The 16,842-nt window shown below is 55.0% G+C and overlaps 1 protein-coding gene across 2 annotated transcripts in view; it reads left to right on the top strand.

Moving 5' to 3' along the window:
- Window positions 1-16,842, top strand: part of AP2A1 (adaptor related protein complex 2 subunit alpha 1) — a 30,210-nt gene that overhangs the window by 7,761 nt on the left and 5,607 nt on the right. For both annotated transcript variants that reach the window (XM_042968517.1, XM_042968516.1), the window contains exons 2-10: window positions 3,727-3,795; window positions 3,930-4,072; window positions 4,259-4,452; window positions 10,556-10,685; window positions 11,057-11,158; window positions 12,530-12,638; window positions 15,841-15,991; window positions 16,309-16,477; window positions 16,584-16,721. In XM_042968517.1, coding sequence (XP_042824451.1) covers window positions 3,727-3,795; window positions 3,930-4,072; window positions 4,259-4,452; window positions 10,556-10,685; window positions 11,057-11,158; window positions 12,530-12,638; window positions 15,841-15,991; window positions 16,309-16,477; window positions 16,584-16,721 — 1,205 coding nt within the window. The remainder of the gene's footprint in view (window positions 1-3,726; window positions 3,796-3,929; window positions 4,073-4,258; window positions 4,453-10,555; window positions 10,686-11,056; window positions 11,159-12,529; window positions 12,639-15,840; window positions 15,992-16,308; window positions 16,478-16,583; window positions 16,722-16,842) is intronic.

Below are 16,842 nucleotides of genomic sequence, written 5' to 3'. Positions count from 1 at the left end.
ACTGCTCCTGAACCCTCCTCACCTTTCACTGCCCTCCTCAAATGTCCCCTCCTCGAGGCAGCCACCACCAAGGGCCCCAAGCGGCCTCTGTGCCTGCGCATCTCACTCAGGTGTGGGGACAGGGCTCGTTGATCGCCTGCGCCCTATCAGGCCGGGAGCCCCTGGAGGCAAATCACAAGTGCAACGTCCGGGTGGGTCCTGGGTGCCCCGTGTCGCCGCGCCACTCAGGCCTGGCCCGTGGGGCTCAAAAACCGAGTAATTACTACATGAAGGATCAGATGGCCTCTGGGGCTACACAGGCCAATTCCGGCTCATCACTGAGGAACTGACCCTTCGTCGCCTGGGTCCCAGAGACCCTGTCCCACTGTCATCCCCAGGCCCTCCATCCCCTTCCTGAGGGCAGAGAGAGAGAGCACAAGCAGGAGTGGGGGAGGGGCAGAGAGGAGGCACAGAATCCGAAGCAGGCTCCAGGCTCCGAGCTGTCAGCACAGAGCACGACGTGGGGCTCGCACTCACGAACCGTGAGATCATGACCCGAGCTGAAAACAGACGTTTAACCCACTGAGCCACCCAGGCGCCCCAACATGCACTTCTTAAGGCCCTTATTCATGTCTTCATGCCTCTTCTCAGGTCGGCACTTGGTAGGCCCTTGGAACACAGAGTTGCTACCCAGATCCTGGCCCTGCCCGCGAGGGGCTCCTCCTGTGGTCTGGTGGACAGGGGCAGACCCCGACACCCACAGCATGTGCTGTGCTCTGCTGGAGGTGACACAGGCAGTGTGGAGCCCAGAGGAGGCCCTGGAACAGCGCTTTCCCGCTGACAGAGTATGAGCCACGGGTGTGGTTTCCACTTTTCCTGTAGCCACGTTTTTTTGTAAAAGGAGAAAGAAACTGGCAAATTTAACTTTAATAATATGTTTACATAATCTGATACACCAAAATATTGTTATTTCAATATGTCTGGCATGGGTGTTTGTTTGTTTGTTTCTTTGTTTTAAGTATTTTTGAGGGGTGCCTGGGTGGCTCAGTTGGTTGAGCGACCGACTCTTGGTTTTGATCATGATCAAACTCAGGTCATGATCTCATGGTTCGTGAGTTTGAGCCCCGCGTCGGGCTCTGTGCTGACAGTGTGGAGCCTGCTTGGGATTCTCTCTCTCTCTCTCTCTCTCTTTCTCTCTCTCTCTTTCTCTCCCTTGTCCCCACTCCCCGCCTTTCTCTACTCCTCCCCCACTTGCACTCTCTCTCTGTCTTAAAAAATTTTTTATTTTTGAGATGGGGTGGGCAGAAAGTGAGGGGGACAGGATCCAGATTGGGCTCTGTGCTGACAGCAGAGAGCCCAATGTGGGACTCTAACTCACACACCGCGAGACCACGACCTGAGCCAAATTCGGACACTCAGTTGACTGAGCCACCCAGGCACCCCAATATATTTTTTAATTTTTTTAATGTTTATTTCTGAGAGAGAGAGAGAGAGAGAGAGAGAGAGACAGAACATGAGCAGGGGAGGGGCAGAGAGAGAGGGAGACACAGAATCCGAAGCAGCTCCAGGCTCCGAGCTGTCAGCACAGAGCCCGACACAGGGCTCGAACTCATGAACTGTAAGATCACGACCCGAGCCGAAGTCGGACGCCCAACCGACCGAACCACCCAGGCGCCCCGATATTGTTAAATTTTCAATGAAATATTTTACGTTCTTCCCGCCCCGTCTCCCAGATCCAGTGTGTTTTTGCCACTTTAACCCCATCTCAGTCCGGAACAGCCACGTTTCAGGTGCTCAAGAGCTGCCCGGCTGGGAGCTCCCGTATTGGACAGCGCAGCTCAGGGCCCGCTAAGCGATGCTCATAATCTGAAGTGGGAGCCAAGGTTAGACAGTAAATATAAATAAAATAGTTACATGGTGTGAAATGTGCTTAGGGAAGACTTTTATTTTTATTTATTTTTATTTTTATTTATTTTTTTTTAAACTTTTCTTTTAATGTTTATTTTTGAGACAGAGAGAGACAGAGCATGAACAGGGGAGGGTCAGAGAGAGAGAGAGACACAGAATCCGAAGCAGGCTTCAGGCTCCGAGCTGTCAGCACAGAGCCCGACGCAGGGCTCGAACTCACGGACCGTGAGATCATGACCTGAGCCGAAGTCGGATGCTTAACCGACTGAGCCACCCAGGCGCCCCAAGACTTTTATTTTTAATGGTGGAAACAAGTATAAAGCATTGGCTGTGTTTTTTTTGTGTGTGTTTTTGTTTTTGTTTTCAAATGTATTTATTTATTTCAAGAGACAGGGAGAGAGAGAATCCCAAGCAGGCCCCGCGTTGTCAGCACAGAGCCCGAAGTGGGGCTCGAAGTCCCGAGCCGTGAGATCACGACCTGAGCCAAAATCAAGAGTTGGCCGCTTAACCGACTGGGCCACCCAGGCGCCCCAAGGCGTTGTCTTTAAAAAAGTGGTCAGAGAAGGGCTCTTGGAGGAGGTGACAAGAGCTGAGACCCAGCTGACAAGGAGCTAACGGGAGAGATGGGCCGGGCAAAGGGTGCAGCACACGCAAGGCCCCTGAGAGAGCAGGGAACGTGGGAGGCCGTGGGTGGAACACACAGTGAGGTGGTGAGGGGTGACGTTGGTGGGGTGGCCGGGGCAGGGCCACAGGGCTTGGTAGCCATGGGGTGGAGTCCCCCCAGCAGGAGGCCGGGAGGCCAGGAAGGAGGCCGCTGCAGTGATTCGGGTCTGGGTGCGGTGGTCGTGGCGGGGGTCCCGCTGTTCTGTAGGTCAAGCCAAAGGGATGTGGCGACGGCTTGAGTGAAATGCTAACGCATCCGGGTTTCTGTCTGGACGAGCCGAGTGAGCCTGTCGAGGACAAGATGGTGAAGTCTGGCTCCAGTGGGACTGGGGGACGTGGGGAGGGACGCAGCAGGCGGCGAGGGTGGCCGAGAGACCTGGTCACCGTCCAGCCGGCTTGCCCTGATAGAGGAGGTGCCCGAACATCGAGGAGCACGGGGAGCACAGGACCTAGCCTCTGGGGTCAGGGAAAGTCCTCTTATCAGAAGAGTAGGAATGTCGCAGACAAGTTGGGGAGAGGTTGGCAGCCGGGAAATGGAGGAAGTGGGTCTGTGGGGCGACAGGATGTATGGAGGGACAGGAAGGGAGTGGACGAGGTCAGCACCCACAAGTCTGGCCTTGTGACTGGGACGCAGTGGGACCTTCATGACGTTGGGAACCTGGGGGAGGAGCAGGTTTTCAGGAGATGCTGAGCTCAGTGGGGATGGGGTAGGGGTGAGAGTCCTTGGGGACAGTTAGAAGGCAGCCGAACTATTCATTCATTCATTCATTCATTCATCCATCCATCCATCCATCCATCATATATTTCTTGCCAGGCCAGTTCTGGGGGCTGGTGGTGGAAGCATAACCAGAGCTGTGGGTAGAGATAGGGGCTCCCAGGGTGAGTACAGTTCAGGGGCCACAGTGAGAGGAGGAAGGAGGGAGCAAGTCAAGGGTCACCCCAAGTTATGTGCCAGGCTTCTCCTCCGGGTTGTAAAGACCACTGAGCCATGATTCTCACCTCCGTGAAGCTCCCAGCTAGAGACGGGGCCCAGGCCTAACCTCAGCCCCAGGGCCCAAGGCCCCAGGGTGGCGAGAGTGTGCCCTTCCCGCAGGGAGGGGCCTTGCCAAGGAGAATGAGGACAGGGAGCTCAACTGTCTGCGACCCTCATCACCTGCTCTGCCTTCTCCTCCCCAGGTAAGAGCAAGGAGGCGGAGATTAAGAGAATCAATAAGGAACTGGCCAATATCCGCTCTAAGTTCAAAGGTAGGTTGGTGGCCTGGACTCCTAGGGCTGGGAGAGGGGCTGGAGGCCTGGGTCTGAGGGAGGAAGGGATTGGGGACTTGTAGGCATGATCCTTCCTCATTCTGCCTCCCCTTTCCTCCTTCCTCCGGCCCTAGGGGACAAAGCCTTGGACGGCTACAGTAAGAAAAAGTATGTGTGTAAACTGCTGTTCATCTTCCTGCTGGGGCATGACATTGACTTTGGGCACATGGAAGCTGTGAACCTGCTCAGCTCCAACAAGTACACGGAGAAGCAAATAGTGAGTCCGGGTGGGGAGGGGCTGGGAGCCTGGACTTCTGGGTCTGAGGGAGGAGGGAGCTGGGAGTCTGGATTCCTGGGTCTGAGGGAGGAGGGAACTAGGAGTACAGACCCCAGGATGGGAGGGTTGGGGTCTAGGACCAAGTAGCCACAAGGCTCTCAGCCCCCCACCTCCTCCCTCACGCAGGGTTACCTGTTCATCTCGGTTCTGGTAAACTCAAACTCCGAGCTGATCCGGCTCATCAATAACGCCATCAAGAATGACCTGGCCAGCCGTAACCCGACCTTCATGTGCCTGGCCCTGCATTGCATCGCCAACGTGGGCAGCCGTGAGATGGGCGAGGCCTTTGCCGCTGACATCCCACGCATCCTGGTGGCTGGGTGAGGCACTGGGGACCCAGGAGGGGTGGGGTTTGGGATGGAATAGATAAGGTCCAGCCAAGTTCGAGGGTCAGAGAGGCTGTGTCACCTGCCCAAGGTCTCCTAGCCAGGATGTGGGGGTAATGCCGGGCTTAGATCCTAGTGGCAGCCCCACGGTTCTCTCTCTTCATCTCACCAAGCCAACTCAGTGGTGTGAAGCGACCTCCCCAACAAAGCCAGTGGGGTGTCTGTCTGATTAAGTGACCTTTAATAGCTAGCATAGAAGAGGTAGCAACTGGAAGTTATGTTGGTGACAGCCCTCCAGGACTTCTGCTTCTTCGTTCATTCATTTAACAAACATCCGGCGAGCAGCTACTGTGCGCAAAGTGTCATGTTGATCGCAAGGGATGCAGTCGTGACCAGAAATGGACACGGTCATCGCCCTCCCAGGCATTCATGGTCCAGAGTGGGAAATACACTTGGATTGAATAATTGCAGGATGAACCGTATACTTCCTCTCGGAACCATGCTGTGGGGCACGGGGGCCCATAAGGACATTTAGTTGGGCGCCTGACCTAGTCTGGGGGACGAGGGAGAGCTTCCCAGAGGAAGCGGCATCAGGCTGACACCTGGGCACGGAGGAGTGGTTGGCCGTGGAAGGGGGAAAGGCATGAGATGAGGGGCACTGGGGTAGGCCTGTGCGATCATCCTGAGGCTGGAGGTCACTCATCAGATGTTTTTTGAGGGCCTCCAATATGCTGGCACTGTTGTGGGTTTGGGGAGGCAGGAGGGAGAAGAGAGGACTGTTGTGCCCACCCTCAGGAAGCTTACATCTAGGGAGGGTACCCAAAGAGCAAATACATACGTAAAAAAGTAAGATGAGTTCGGATAGTGATAAACGCTGTGAAGAAAACAAAAGTGGGTAGTGGGCAACAGGGGTAGTGGGGGCAGCAAGGGTGGTGGCGGAAGCTGCTTAAATAGACTCATCAGGGAGGGTCTGTCCAAGGAGCTGACGCAATTTGAGACCGGAATGGTGAGAAGATAGTTATTTTAAAATGTTGGAGAATGTCCAAAGCAAAAGGAGCAGCAAGTGCAAAGGCCCTGAGGCATGAGCTCTCTGCATTCAAGGAACCAAGAGGCAGTCTCTGTAGCCGGAGTGCAGCGAACAAGAGAGAGAGGGGAGTTTGGATTTTATTCTAATTGAAATGGAAGGCAGTTGGTTTGTTTTAAGTAAGCACGTGACATGATTGTCTTTGTAATTTTATTTTATTTTTTAACTTTTTTTAAGTTTGTTTATTTTTTAAAGGAGAGAGACACAGAGCGTGAGCGGGGAAGGGGCAGGGAGAAAGAAGGAGACACAGAATCCGAAGCAGGCTCTAGGCTCCAAGTTGTCAGCACAGAGCCCGACACGGGGCTTGAACCCACAAACTGCGAGATCGTGACCTGAGCCGAAGTTGGATGCTTCACCGACTGAGCCACCCAGGCGCCCCTGTAATTTTATTATTTTTTTAAGTTTATTTATTTTGAGAGAGACAGAGACAGTGCGAGTGGGGGAAGGGCAGAAAGAAGGAGAGAGAGAATCCCAAGCAGGTTCCGTGCTGCCAGCACAGAGCCTGACACAGGGCTCAAATCCACGAAGCCGTGAGATCGTGACCTGAGCTGAAATCTAGAATCGGATGCTTAACCGACTGAGCCACCCAGGTGCCCCTGGCTTTGTATTTTTAAAAGATCACCCAGCTTGGTATGGGAGAAGGTACAATGTGTATTTCTAGTAGCGTGGTGGACTAGATTCCTGACTGATGCTCTTGCTGAAACCCAACTATCAATGTTGGATAAAAGAAGAAAGGAAATATTCTTCAGCGTATTCAGAGCTAGTGAGAAAACGAGGAGCGTACAGGCCACAAGCTAAGAAGGGCCTGGCACCTGGGAAGATGAGCAGAGTGCCAAAGCCAGAGTTTGCTTGGAGGGTGAACCTAGATATTGGTTTTGGGGCCCTGCGGCCTCTGGGAACAGGATACAAAGCTTGTCTGAGGAGAAGCTCCAGAGGCCACACTTCAAAGTGAGGGTGACCTAGAAATAAATCCCCTCGGGGACTATCAGCAAAATTACCTGTTTCGGACCTTGGCACGGAGCAGCCCACACACTGGTTTTCAGCCTGATTTTCCCCTACCTGGGCTGTCCACAAGTTCTGAAGCCAAACTTTAAAGTGCTTTAAGCTGGTAGTAGCTGAGGCCTGACATAAGCAAACCAGCCTTTTCTGGAGAAGCCCGCCTTCACCACAGATGAAGCTCCCAGTTAACATGAGTAACACACAATCGAAAATCACTAAACACAGGCGGTGCAACACCATGAGGGAGAACCAGCAGAAAGGAAGCTGAAAATAATAATCAAATTGGAATATTCACATAGAAGGTAACATAAATATGTTTCATATGTTTCAGTAAATAAGAAAACAGTTAATAAGAAAAATGGAAGTGCAAGCAGACCTGAAAAAGAAATGGAGAGTATTATTTAAGTGGTCTGGTTTAGCAGCCGGGTAGACAGAGCCAACGCAGATTTAGTAAACAGGCAGTAGAAATGATGAAATTCACCAGCATGCAGCCCAGAGAAACGAAGAGATGGAAAATTTAGAGAGAGAGGTTAAGAGTCATGGAAGATGGGGTGCTTGGATGGCTCAGTCGGTTAAGCGTCCAACTTTTGATTTCAACTCAGGTTGTGATCTCACGGTTCAGGAGTTCAAGCCCTGCATCTGGCTCTGCGCTAACAGTGGGGAGCCTGCTTGGGATTTTCTCTCTCTCTCTCTCTTTCTCTCTGCCCCTCCTCAGCTTGCTCTCTCTCTCTTTCAAAATAAACACATAAACATTAAAAAAAAAAAAAAAAAAAGAAAGAGTCATGGAAGATAGAGAAGGTCTAACAATGCCATCTAGAGCTCTAGCAAGAGAGAAGGAAGAGAAGGTGACAGGGCTGTTGTTTGAACGGGCAACGGCTGAGAATGTCCCAGAAACAATGAAAGAGGCCAATCCTCGGCATCAAGCAGCTCAAGAAACCACAAGCAGAACTAGAGACTGGGGGCGGGGGGTGGTAGCGGGGAGACCACTGAGGTGTCTGTTGCCGTCCAGGTCAGAACTGCCGGGGGCTGGCTATGTTCGGGAAGTGACGCTGACGGGACGGGTTACGTGGGGGTAGGAAAGAGAGAGAGGATGAGGGTGAACAGGTGTGCAGATGACCGAGACTGGGGAGGAGCAGGGACTCTAGAGGCAGGACCTGAGCCAGGTTTGGCCACGTGGGACGTGAGGTGCCTATTGGCCATCTGGGCCGAGATGTCAGGTGGGCGACTGGATGGCGGGGACTCGAGGCTGGAGAGCGAGTGTGGGAGAGCCGTGCACGGAGCACTAAAAATGGCACGCGGGCCACACACAGCCTCTCCACGGTTCAAGTCGCTACATTAGACAAAGGAAGAACATAAACGCGTGAAACTTATTTTAATATTTTAATTTAACCCAGTCACTCTAAAATATTTTCACGTTGACCTTGGATCAGCATGAAAATTATCCATGTAACCGTTCGCATCATCACCACCTGTAAGTGTGATGCACGCAGACGCACACACGTTGTGTTTCTGCTCGGGTTCTCCTCGCTTCCTGTGTCCAGCAGCCACACGTTGCTGGGGCCACCGTACGGGACAGCGCAGGATGGACAGTAATTAAAGCCACGGCCAGTTGAAGTGCCTCAGGGAAGACATGAGAGGGGACGAGGAGTGACCTAAGGCTAAGCCCCGGGGCAGCCCAGCCGGTCGAGGTCTGGCCAGGGAGATGGGAGGAGAATGTAGAACGGGCCATAGGGCGGGACTAGAAGAACCCTTCGCATCGGACGGACTGGTCAGTCGTGACAGATGCCGTTTTCGGTTTCTTTAAGATGAGGACAGGCAGGCACCATTGGCTTGGGTGAGACACAAATTGCCGGCTTCCCCAACGGGGAGAGCTTGGTGCCTGTGAGGGCCGAGAAGGAGGCCAGTGTGACAGACTCGTGAGCAGAGGCGATGTCCTAGTTGCCCGCCAGGGAATGGATGCTGGGGGCTTGTGCCGCGCCAGAGTCAGCGGCCAGGCCGGGGATGTCTGAGTGCTCGGCTGGTCTCTCTCGACTCCCGAAGCTTGGCCTTGGCGGTGACGGGAGCACAGGGGAATATATTTTTTTAGGTAGATTTTTTTTTTTTTTTAATTGAAGATCAAATCCACATCACACCCAGTTCACTGTTTCAACTATTTTAAAGCATGCAGTTCGGTGGGTTTTAGGATATTCACAATGTTGTGCAACCACGACCACTCTCTTAATTCCAGAACGTTTCTTTAACCCCGGGAAGAAGCCCCATACCTGTTAGCCGTCACTCCCCATTGCCTTTGCCCCTCGCTCCAGGCAACCACTCATCTGCTTTCTGTTGTGCTGGATTTGCCCACTCCGGACATTTCAGATAAGCAGAAGCGCCCAACACATGGCCTTTTGTGTCTGGCTTTTTTCACTTGGCCTAATGTTTTCGTGGTTCCCCCGTGTTGTATGAAGCTGTGGTTCTTTCCTTTCTGTGGCCCAATAGTGCGATTCGGCTGTATTCATCCATCAGAAAGTTTCCACCTTTTTTTTTTTTTTTTTTTTTGGACTATTACGAATAATGTACACATACCTAGTGTGAACTTTGTTTTCAATTGGTAGATGCCTGGGTGCAGGATTGCTGGGTCATGTAGTATCACAGCTTTTTAAAAAAAGAAAGGCGGGGGCCCCTGGGTGGCTCAGTCGGTTGAGTGTCCGACTCTTGATTTCAGCTCAGGTGATCCCAGGGGTCTCGGGATCAAACCCCGCGTCGGGCTCCGAGCTGAGCCTGGAGGCTGCTTGGGATTCTCACTCTCTCTCTGTCCCTCTGCCCTGCTCACGCATGTGCTTTCTCTCTCAAAAAAAAGAAAGGAAACAAAAGAAAAAGAAACAGTTACGGTAGAATTCCTTCCATATCCTTCACACCTGCTCCACTTTTCCCTACCTCCCTGTGCCCTGAATTTGATGGTCATAATTCCCACATGCCCCCTTGTCCTTTTGTACCTGGGCACACACCCCTACATTATGCAGTTTTCAGCTTTACCTAACTAGTCGCACCGTCTGTCTTCACGTTAACCAAGGTGATAAATAGCCCTTATTCCTCCATTTGGTGTGCGGCTGGACGTTCCCTTCCCTGTATCTGGGGGTGACGGTAGAGGTCACCTCCCTCGAGAGCTCTGATGAGGGTTCCTGTGTAGAAACACCTAGAACAAAACATGGCCTGGGCTCAGGGCTCCTGACACATGGGCTGTAACAATGGTAAAACGGTCATTAATGGAGCACCACTGGGGCAGACCTTCTGCCAGTTTTGGTTTTAGTTTGACGACTGTCCGTCGGTGAACGTTCTCAAGCCATCACCCTGAACACGCGTGTGCGCCCTTCCCCAGGGTGGGTGTCCAGGAGCATATCGCCGGGCCTGGTCCGCGTCACTCCCAGGGGCACGCGGGCCAGGGGCGCCCACCACCTGTCCCACCCCACCCCCACCCGCTGTGCTCCTTTCCTGAGGGCCCGTCCCCATGTCTGCACCCCCGGCCCGGCCGGCACGCACACGTCTGCCTGTCTGATGGGAGCATACAGAGCTGCTCTGTCGCCGCAGTTTGTGTTTCTACTGCTCGTCCTGGGAGAGGTCTTTGCACCCGACCTTCGACTGGTGCAGGGACTTCCCTTGGTGCCCTCGGCTCGGGCTCTGGTTGAATCCTCTCCGGGAGAGCTGCACCTCGAGGCGGCCGCCCGGGCTCTCAGAACAGCTCCCGCGCCCCCTCTGTGCTCCAGGCCGCGCCAGCTGCTGGTCCACGGTGCCGTTTCTCCATCCCCCAGCCCATCAGAGAGGGTCAGCGGCTTGCCCCGGAGCCGCGCCCCACAAGTCAGGACCTCGAGCACACACATCTGGCCCCGGTTCCTCAGTTTGTCATAAGGAGGAGATGGACAGGGCGCCTGGGTGGCTCAGTCGGCAGAGCGTTTGACTTCGGCTCGGGTCACGGTCTTGTAGTTCTGTGCGGCTGGGGTCGCACTCACCTCCCCCCGCCAAACTGTGCCCCTGCAGGGACAGCATGGACAGCGTGAAACAGAGCGCGGCCCTGTGCCTGCTGCGACTCTACAAGGCCTCGCCTGACTTAGTGCCCATGGGCGAGTGGACGGCCCGCGTGGTGCACCTGCTCAACGACCAGCACATGGTGAGGCCCCTGCCCGCTCACCGGGAGGGGCCTTGGACGCTCACGTAGAAGCCCAGGGAGTTCCGCCTCTGCCCTGATTCCCACCTGGACGCCCAGGGACCCCCACCTCTGTCCCTGCCTTTACTCAGGCACCCAGAGATCTTGGTCCAGTGTCCTTAGTACCTGTCACCCACCCAAGTGTCCAGAAACCCCCACGTCGATCCCTGATTACCCCCCCTGACTGCCCAGGGATCCCGTCCAGTGTCCCCCACACCCATCACCCACCCGGCCCTTGAGCCTCTGCTTTCAGATCCACAGCCTGGACACTTATCCCCAGTCTGACCCTCCCCACCGCCCCCCAGCCCTGACCTGCCATTTGTCTGTCTCTGCAGGGTGTGGTCACGGCTGCTGTCAGCCTCATCACCTGTCTCTGCAAGAAGAACCCGGACGACTTTAAGACCTGCATCTCTCTGGCCGTGTCTCGCCTGAGCCGGGTGGGTGTGGTCTTGGCGCTGGCTGCAGGGAGGTGGCCTTCCCTGGAGGCTCTCTGTCCCCTGGAGCCCCTTTCTCGTCCCCCTCCTTCTCCCGGAGCGGCAGCCCCGCCCAGTGGTGATGAACTCAGGCTCTGAACTAGGTTCATCCTGGCTCGGCCACTTCCAGAGAGGCTTCGCCTCTCTGGGCCTCATGTCCCCAGTCTGTTCAATGGGGACACTCCCGGCGCCCACCTCACGGTGTAGCTGCTGTCAGTCCGTCTATATGGTGTTAGTATGAGCACCCGGGAGGTGAGAACAGCTCTCCGGATTCCCACCCCACCCCCCCGCCCTCCTGTCTCTTACTTTCTCCTACTTCTCTTTCTCCAACATCTCCCTTCCTCTCTTTCCTTCTGCTTCTCTTACCACCTTCGCCCATGTCCTGGGAACATGCCCTGAGGCCTCCTGTGGGGACACAGATGAGTCAGCCTGAGCCCTGTCCTGTTCGGGGGGGAGGGGCACGCGGTAGGGCCGACAGTGTCCCAGATTTTCACAGGAGTGATCTGTGCTGTCACGGAGGTAGTGCAGGGCACTGTAGACCCCCAGAGGAGACACTTAACCCAGCCTGGCACTCTAGGAAGGCTTCCCGGGAGAGGTGATCCCTGAACTGAGACTTGGAGTGAATATGAACATTTCCTGGGCAGGTAAGGGGAGGCCTGGATTCTCAAGCAAAGAGAACAAACACACCAGCTCATTCAGTTGCTTTGTCATTCATTCACCATACATCTGAATACTCCTGTGTGCCAGGCTGGTCCGGGAGACACCTACAGTGACACTCGGGTCAGGGCACATACCATCATGGCAGTGGCACAGAGCATGGTGGGAATGCTTCCTGGAGGAGGGGTGAGCAGGAGTTTGCCATAAGGAAAAGTCCCACACCCTTCTACTAATTCCCCACCTATTCCCTGAGCCTTTCTTTCTTTCTTTCTTTTTTTTTAACGTTTGTTTATTTTTGAGAGAGAGAAGAAGCAGGGGAAGGGCAGGGGTGTGGGGGGGAGAGAATCCCAAGCAGGCTCCACGCTGTCAGCCCTTGGAGCAAGGAGCTCATGGGAGGGAATTGGATCGGCAGAGACTCCCTGCCCTGCAGACGGCAGCAGTCAAAAACTCAACGGGCACCATGCTAACTAATTCGGATGTAAATTTTTTAAAAATAAAAAATTAAATAAAAAAAAAAAAAATCGGCGAGCACCGCAGCCGAGGTCGTCCCTCGCTGTGTGCCCCCTGGCTTCCTCCCTCCCCTCCCCGAGCCTCAGATTCCTGCACCCCCTGGGGAAGGCAGTGTCACTCTGCCCCGCCCTTCCCTGTCCGGGCCTCACCCCCTCTTCCCGCCCCCAGATCGTCTCCTCGGCCTCCACCGACCTCCAGGACTATACCTACTACTTCGTCCCGGCGCCCTGGCTCTCGGTGAAGCTTCTGCGTCTGCTGCAGTGCTACCCGCCGCCAGGTACCGCCGAGCCCACCTGGCCGGGGATCTGGGGCCTCTGACCTGGCCGGGGGGCGGGGGGCTGTCAGGGTTTCTGCGAGGCTGCATCGTGCGGGGGGGGGGGGGGGGCAACCCAAAGAATCAGATCACGGCGTGTGTTGATCTGCCATGGGCTGGGGTCCCTGGGAAGCCATGCTTGTGCTCTAGCCCTGTAACGTAGGGGCTGTTGTCACACCCATTTTAGTGAGGGGGAGACCGAGGCTTGGGAAGGAGGGGGTCCTTGCCCAAGGTCACCCAGCAGACCAGGGGGTGATTCCAGGCAGTGCCGTCTGGATTAGCATAGCTCTGTCAGAGGTGTCCGTGACCTTGTTGCTCGAGGTCACGGCCATGGTGTGGATGAGGCGCCCGTAGCGAGCCAGGTAAGGCACCGGGGGTGTCTACGTGCTCCCGACAGAGCCGGTGAGGGGGAGCCATCCCTGCAATATGCAAACAGAGAAACAGGTTTGGAGAGGCGACATCACCTTTCCAGGCCCAGGCCGTGACTAAGGGGCAGAACCTGACAGCACCCTCTCGCTGCAAATCCCTCACTCCGCCATACGGGCCAGGGCTTCCCCTGAGCTCCCATATCCTCAGCTGTGTCACTTCACGGAGCAGTTTTGAGGGACCCTGTGCTGAGGTGCTCAGAACATAGTAGGTGACCGATAAGCCAGTTCCCTTAGGTTCGGCCAGGGTACCGAGCACCTGCTGTGGCCAGGGACCGATGCGCGGCCCTGCATCTTCACAGCCAACCGTGCGCATGAGCACATATCTGCGAACGCCTGGCCGTGTGTGCGAGTCTGCGCGTGTCTGCACATCTGTGTGCGTACATGCACACGCTAATGGGCTGTATGACGTAAGTGACACCAGAGGCCCCTCCCAGGCTGTGAAAGCCAGTGATGAATTTTATCGTGTGGTCCTGGGGAAGCCTCGGGCCCTTTCTGGGCCTCTTTCTCATCCTGGAAGGAAGAGCTCAGGCAGATCTCTAGGCTCCCTTCCATCCCAGGAGCCCTGCCTCATCATTTTGGGGTGTGCCCAGAACATGCACCTCACCTACTCTCACCCTCTCTGCATTGTAGGCATTTCATCCATGACTCTGAGCAAATGGTGCACAGAGAGACTGAGGGGCCGTCTCCGGTTTACTTACAAGAAATTTTTTTTTTTAAGTTTATTCATTTGTTGTGAGAGAGAGACTGAGACAGTGTGAGTCAGGGGAGGGGTAGAGAGAGAGCAGCGCAGAGCCCGATGTGGAGCTTGAACTCACGAACCGTGAGATCATGACCTGAGCCGAAACCAAGAGTCGGACACTTAACCAACTGAGCCACCCAGGTGCCCCTATTTACAAGAAAGTTTTTTAACGACGCATTATGAAAAAGTTTCCAGGATACAGACAAGTAGAGTGTCCCCGTCACCTGGACTTCACATTTTGCTGTACGCTTGCTCTTACTTTGCTAATTTTTTTCTTAAATATTTAAGTCAGTTACAGACATCATGATGTTTTTACCTTTAAGTATTTGTTATGCATTTCTACAAACTGTAGGCATTTTTATTCACAGCAGTAATTCTGTGGTCACACTTAAAGCTAACAGTGGCTCCCCAGTGGCCTCGAGGCCACCGCAGATTTCCCTAATTTTCCCCAACATAGCAATCACAGTCTGTTCAGACTAGGATCCAATCAAGATACAAGCCCTGAGGGAGGGCTGGCTGGCTCAGTCGGTGAAGCACGCGACTCTTGATCTCGGGGTTGTGCGTTTGAGCCCCACGCTGGGCATAGAGGTTACTTAAAAATTTAAACAGAAAAAAGAAAAAGAGACAAGTATCAAATTTAGTTATTTCTCATAAATCTGTCTTAAATCTGTAAAGAATTGTCCCTTTATTCTGTGACCCTGGCTTTCACCCCAATTTTTTATTATGAAAAACTTCAAACACGAAGAGAACTTGTGAGAACAGTGCACACCTAAGCCCCGCCCCAGACCCTGCAGAGACCGTTAACACTGCTCTTCGCGCCCTCGTTGGCTTTGTTCTCTCAAACACACGCTTGCTCGGTTACTTGACGTAAGTTGCACACATCACAACGCTCCCCTCCCCCAAGTCCACCTGTACACATCTCATAAGACCGAGAACACGGCGCAAAACCACGGTGCCCCTGGGAAGATTCAGAATCTCTTCACAGTGTCGACTGGCTATCCAGGCACCATGCAAACCACCCTCGTCCACAGCTTTATTTGTGTGCCTTAAAGAAAAAAAAAAAATACAGTACAATCTAGGACCACAGCTTAAATTTCATGAGGTCTTTGTCCCTGTTTGTGGCCTGGAAATAGCCCCCCACCCCCCACCCCCTCGCTCCCTGTTTTTGAAGAAGCCGGGAGGGTTTTGCCTTGAAAGGGTGTCCCGCATTCTGGATTTGGCCATAGCTGCCTCGTGTCCTTTTTTTTGTTCCTCTGCCCCGTGAGCCGCCTGAGACATTTGGGCGCAACAATTTTCGCTAGAACGCTTGACAGCTGGTCTTGTGTGTTTGCTTATTTAATTTTTGTTAATGTTCATTTATTTTTGAGAGAGAGAGCACAAGCTGGGAAGGGGCAGAGAGAGAGGGACAGGATCAAAAGCAGGCTCTGTGCTGACAGGGCAGTGACAGCCTGATGTGGGACTCGAACTCACGAACCGTGAGATCTTGACCTGAGCCGAAGTCAGACGCATAACTGACTGAGCCACCCGGGCGCCCCTTGACGGCTGTTCTATCCACATGGTGCGGCCTCGCATTCCACAGAATGGCAGTTATTGGTGTTTGTATGAACTTCCGGTCGGCGTCTGCCTGTCTCAGGTGCTCAGACCGCTCCTTGGGGAGACCCAGGTTTCACGGTGTCTCCCAGGATGGTTTCTGGAGACTTCTTTGTTCTGTGAGAAGCCTGAAGGGTGTCGGTGCTGCAGCAGGGGAAACTGAGGCTCACCGGGGTGGGTGTCAGCACAGAGCAGGACAAGAGCCCGGGTCTGGAGTCGTGTCTTCTGCTGCCTTGCTGCCACACACACCCCCTGCCCCCCGGTCACCTGGAGACCAAGGATGAGCTCGAGGGAGCAGAGACCCCAGGCCACGGCTGCAGGGCCCACACTTCCAGTGGAAGATGAGCGCCGTGGGGTGGCCCCTGCTGAGCCGACAGCTCAGCCCGGGACATGCCCTCCGTTTCCCCAGAGGATGCTGCCGTGAAGGGACGGCTGGTGGAGTGTCTGGAGACCGTGCTCAACAAGGCCCAGGAGCCGCCCAAGTCCAAGAAGGTCCAGCACTCCAACGCCAAGAACGCCATCCTCTTCGAGACCATTAGCCTCATCATCCACTATGACAGGTGCCTGCCTGGGGGCTGGGGCCCTAGACCCCTGCGTCCCAGGAGGACGGGTCTGGGGGTCGGGACTTCTATGTAAGAGGACGATGAAGCCATCCAGATTGGTGCGGGATCCCCTCCTGGAAAGCAGAATTCCCGAGTCTCTGCATGTGGGCCCAACGCCCAGATGTCTGCATCACCAGAGGGGCCATGACGGGGGTGGAGGGCGAGAGTTAAGATCCGGGTCCTGAGGGTGATGTGGGATGGGTCGGCTGGGCCCGGGTCCTCCGGCCTCTCATGTGCCCCCACCTCCCCCGTCTCTGTTGCGCTCTCGCTGGCAGTGAGCCCAACCTCCTGGTGCGAGCCTGCAACCAGCTGGGCCAGTTCCTGCAGCACCGGGAGACCAACCTCCGCTACCTGGCCCTGGAGAGCATGTGCACGCTGGCCAGCTCCGAGTTCTCCCACGAGGCGGTCAAGACCCACATCGACACGGTCATCAATGCCCTCAAGGTACCACACGTCGGAGCTGGCCTGGGTCTCTGCTCCCGGGGAGAGGCGCGGGGCTCGGAGGCCGGCGCAGAGCCTGGACCATGCCCCGCCTGCTCTCCTCCCTCAGACGGAGCGGGACGTCAGCGTGCGACAGCGGGCGGCCGACCTCCTCTACGCCATGTGCGACCGGAGCAACGCCAAGCAGATCGTGTCGGAGATGCTTCGGTACCTGGAGACGGCCGACTACGCCATCCGCGAAGAGATCGTAAGTCCGGGGAGGAGCTGGGCGCCCGGATCCCACGGAGGCGGGGGCTGAGGTTCGGGAGTCCTGGGGTCTCCAGCCCGGGTGCGGTCATTCCACACTTTGCCCCGCGGGGGCGCGCGCG

Source organism: Panthera tigris, chromosome E2 (assembly GCF_018350195.1).
Source record: "Panthera tigris isolate Pti1 chromosome E2, P.tigris_Pti1_mat1.1, whole genome shotgun sequence".
Classification (NCBI taxonomy): domain Eukaryota; kingdom Metazoa; phylum Chordata; class Mammalia; order Carnivora; family Felidae; genus Panthera; species Panthera tigris.
This window is presented reverse-complemented; position numbering and strand designations above follow the sequence as displayed.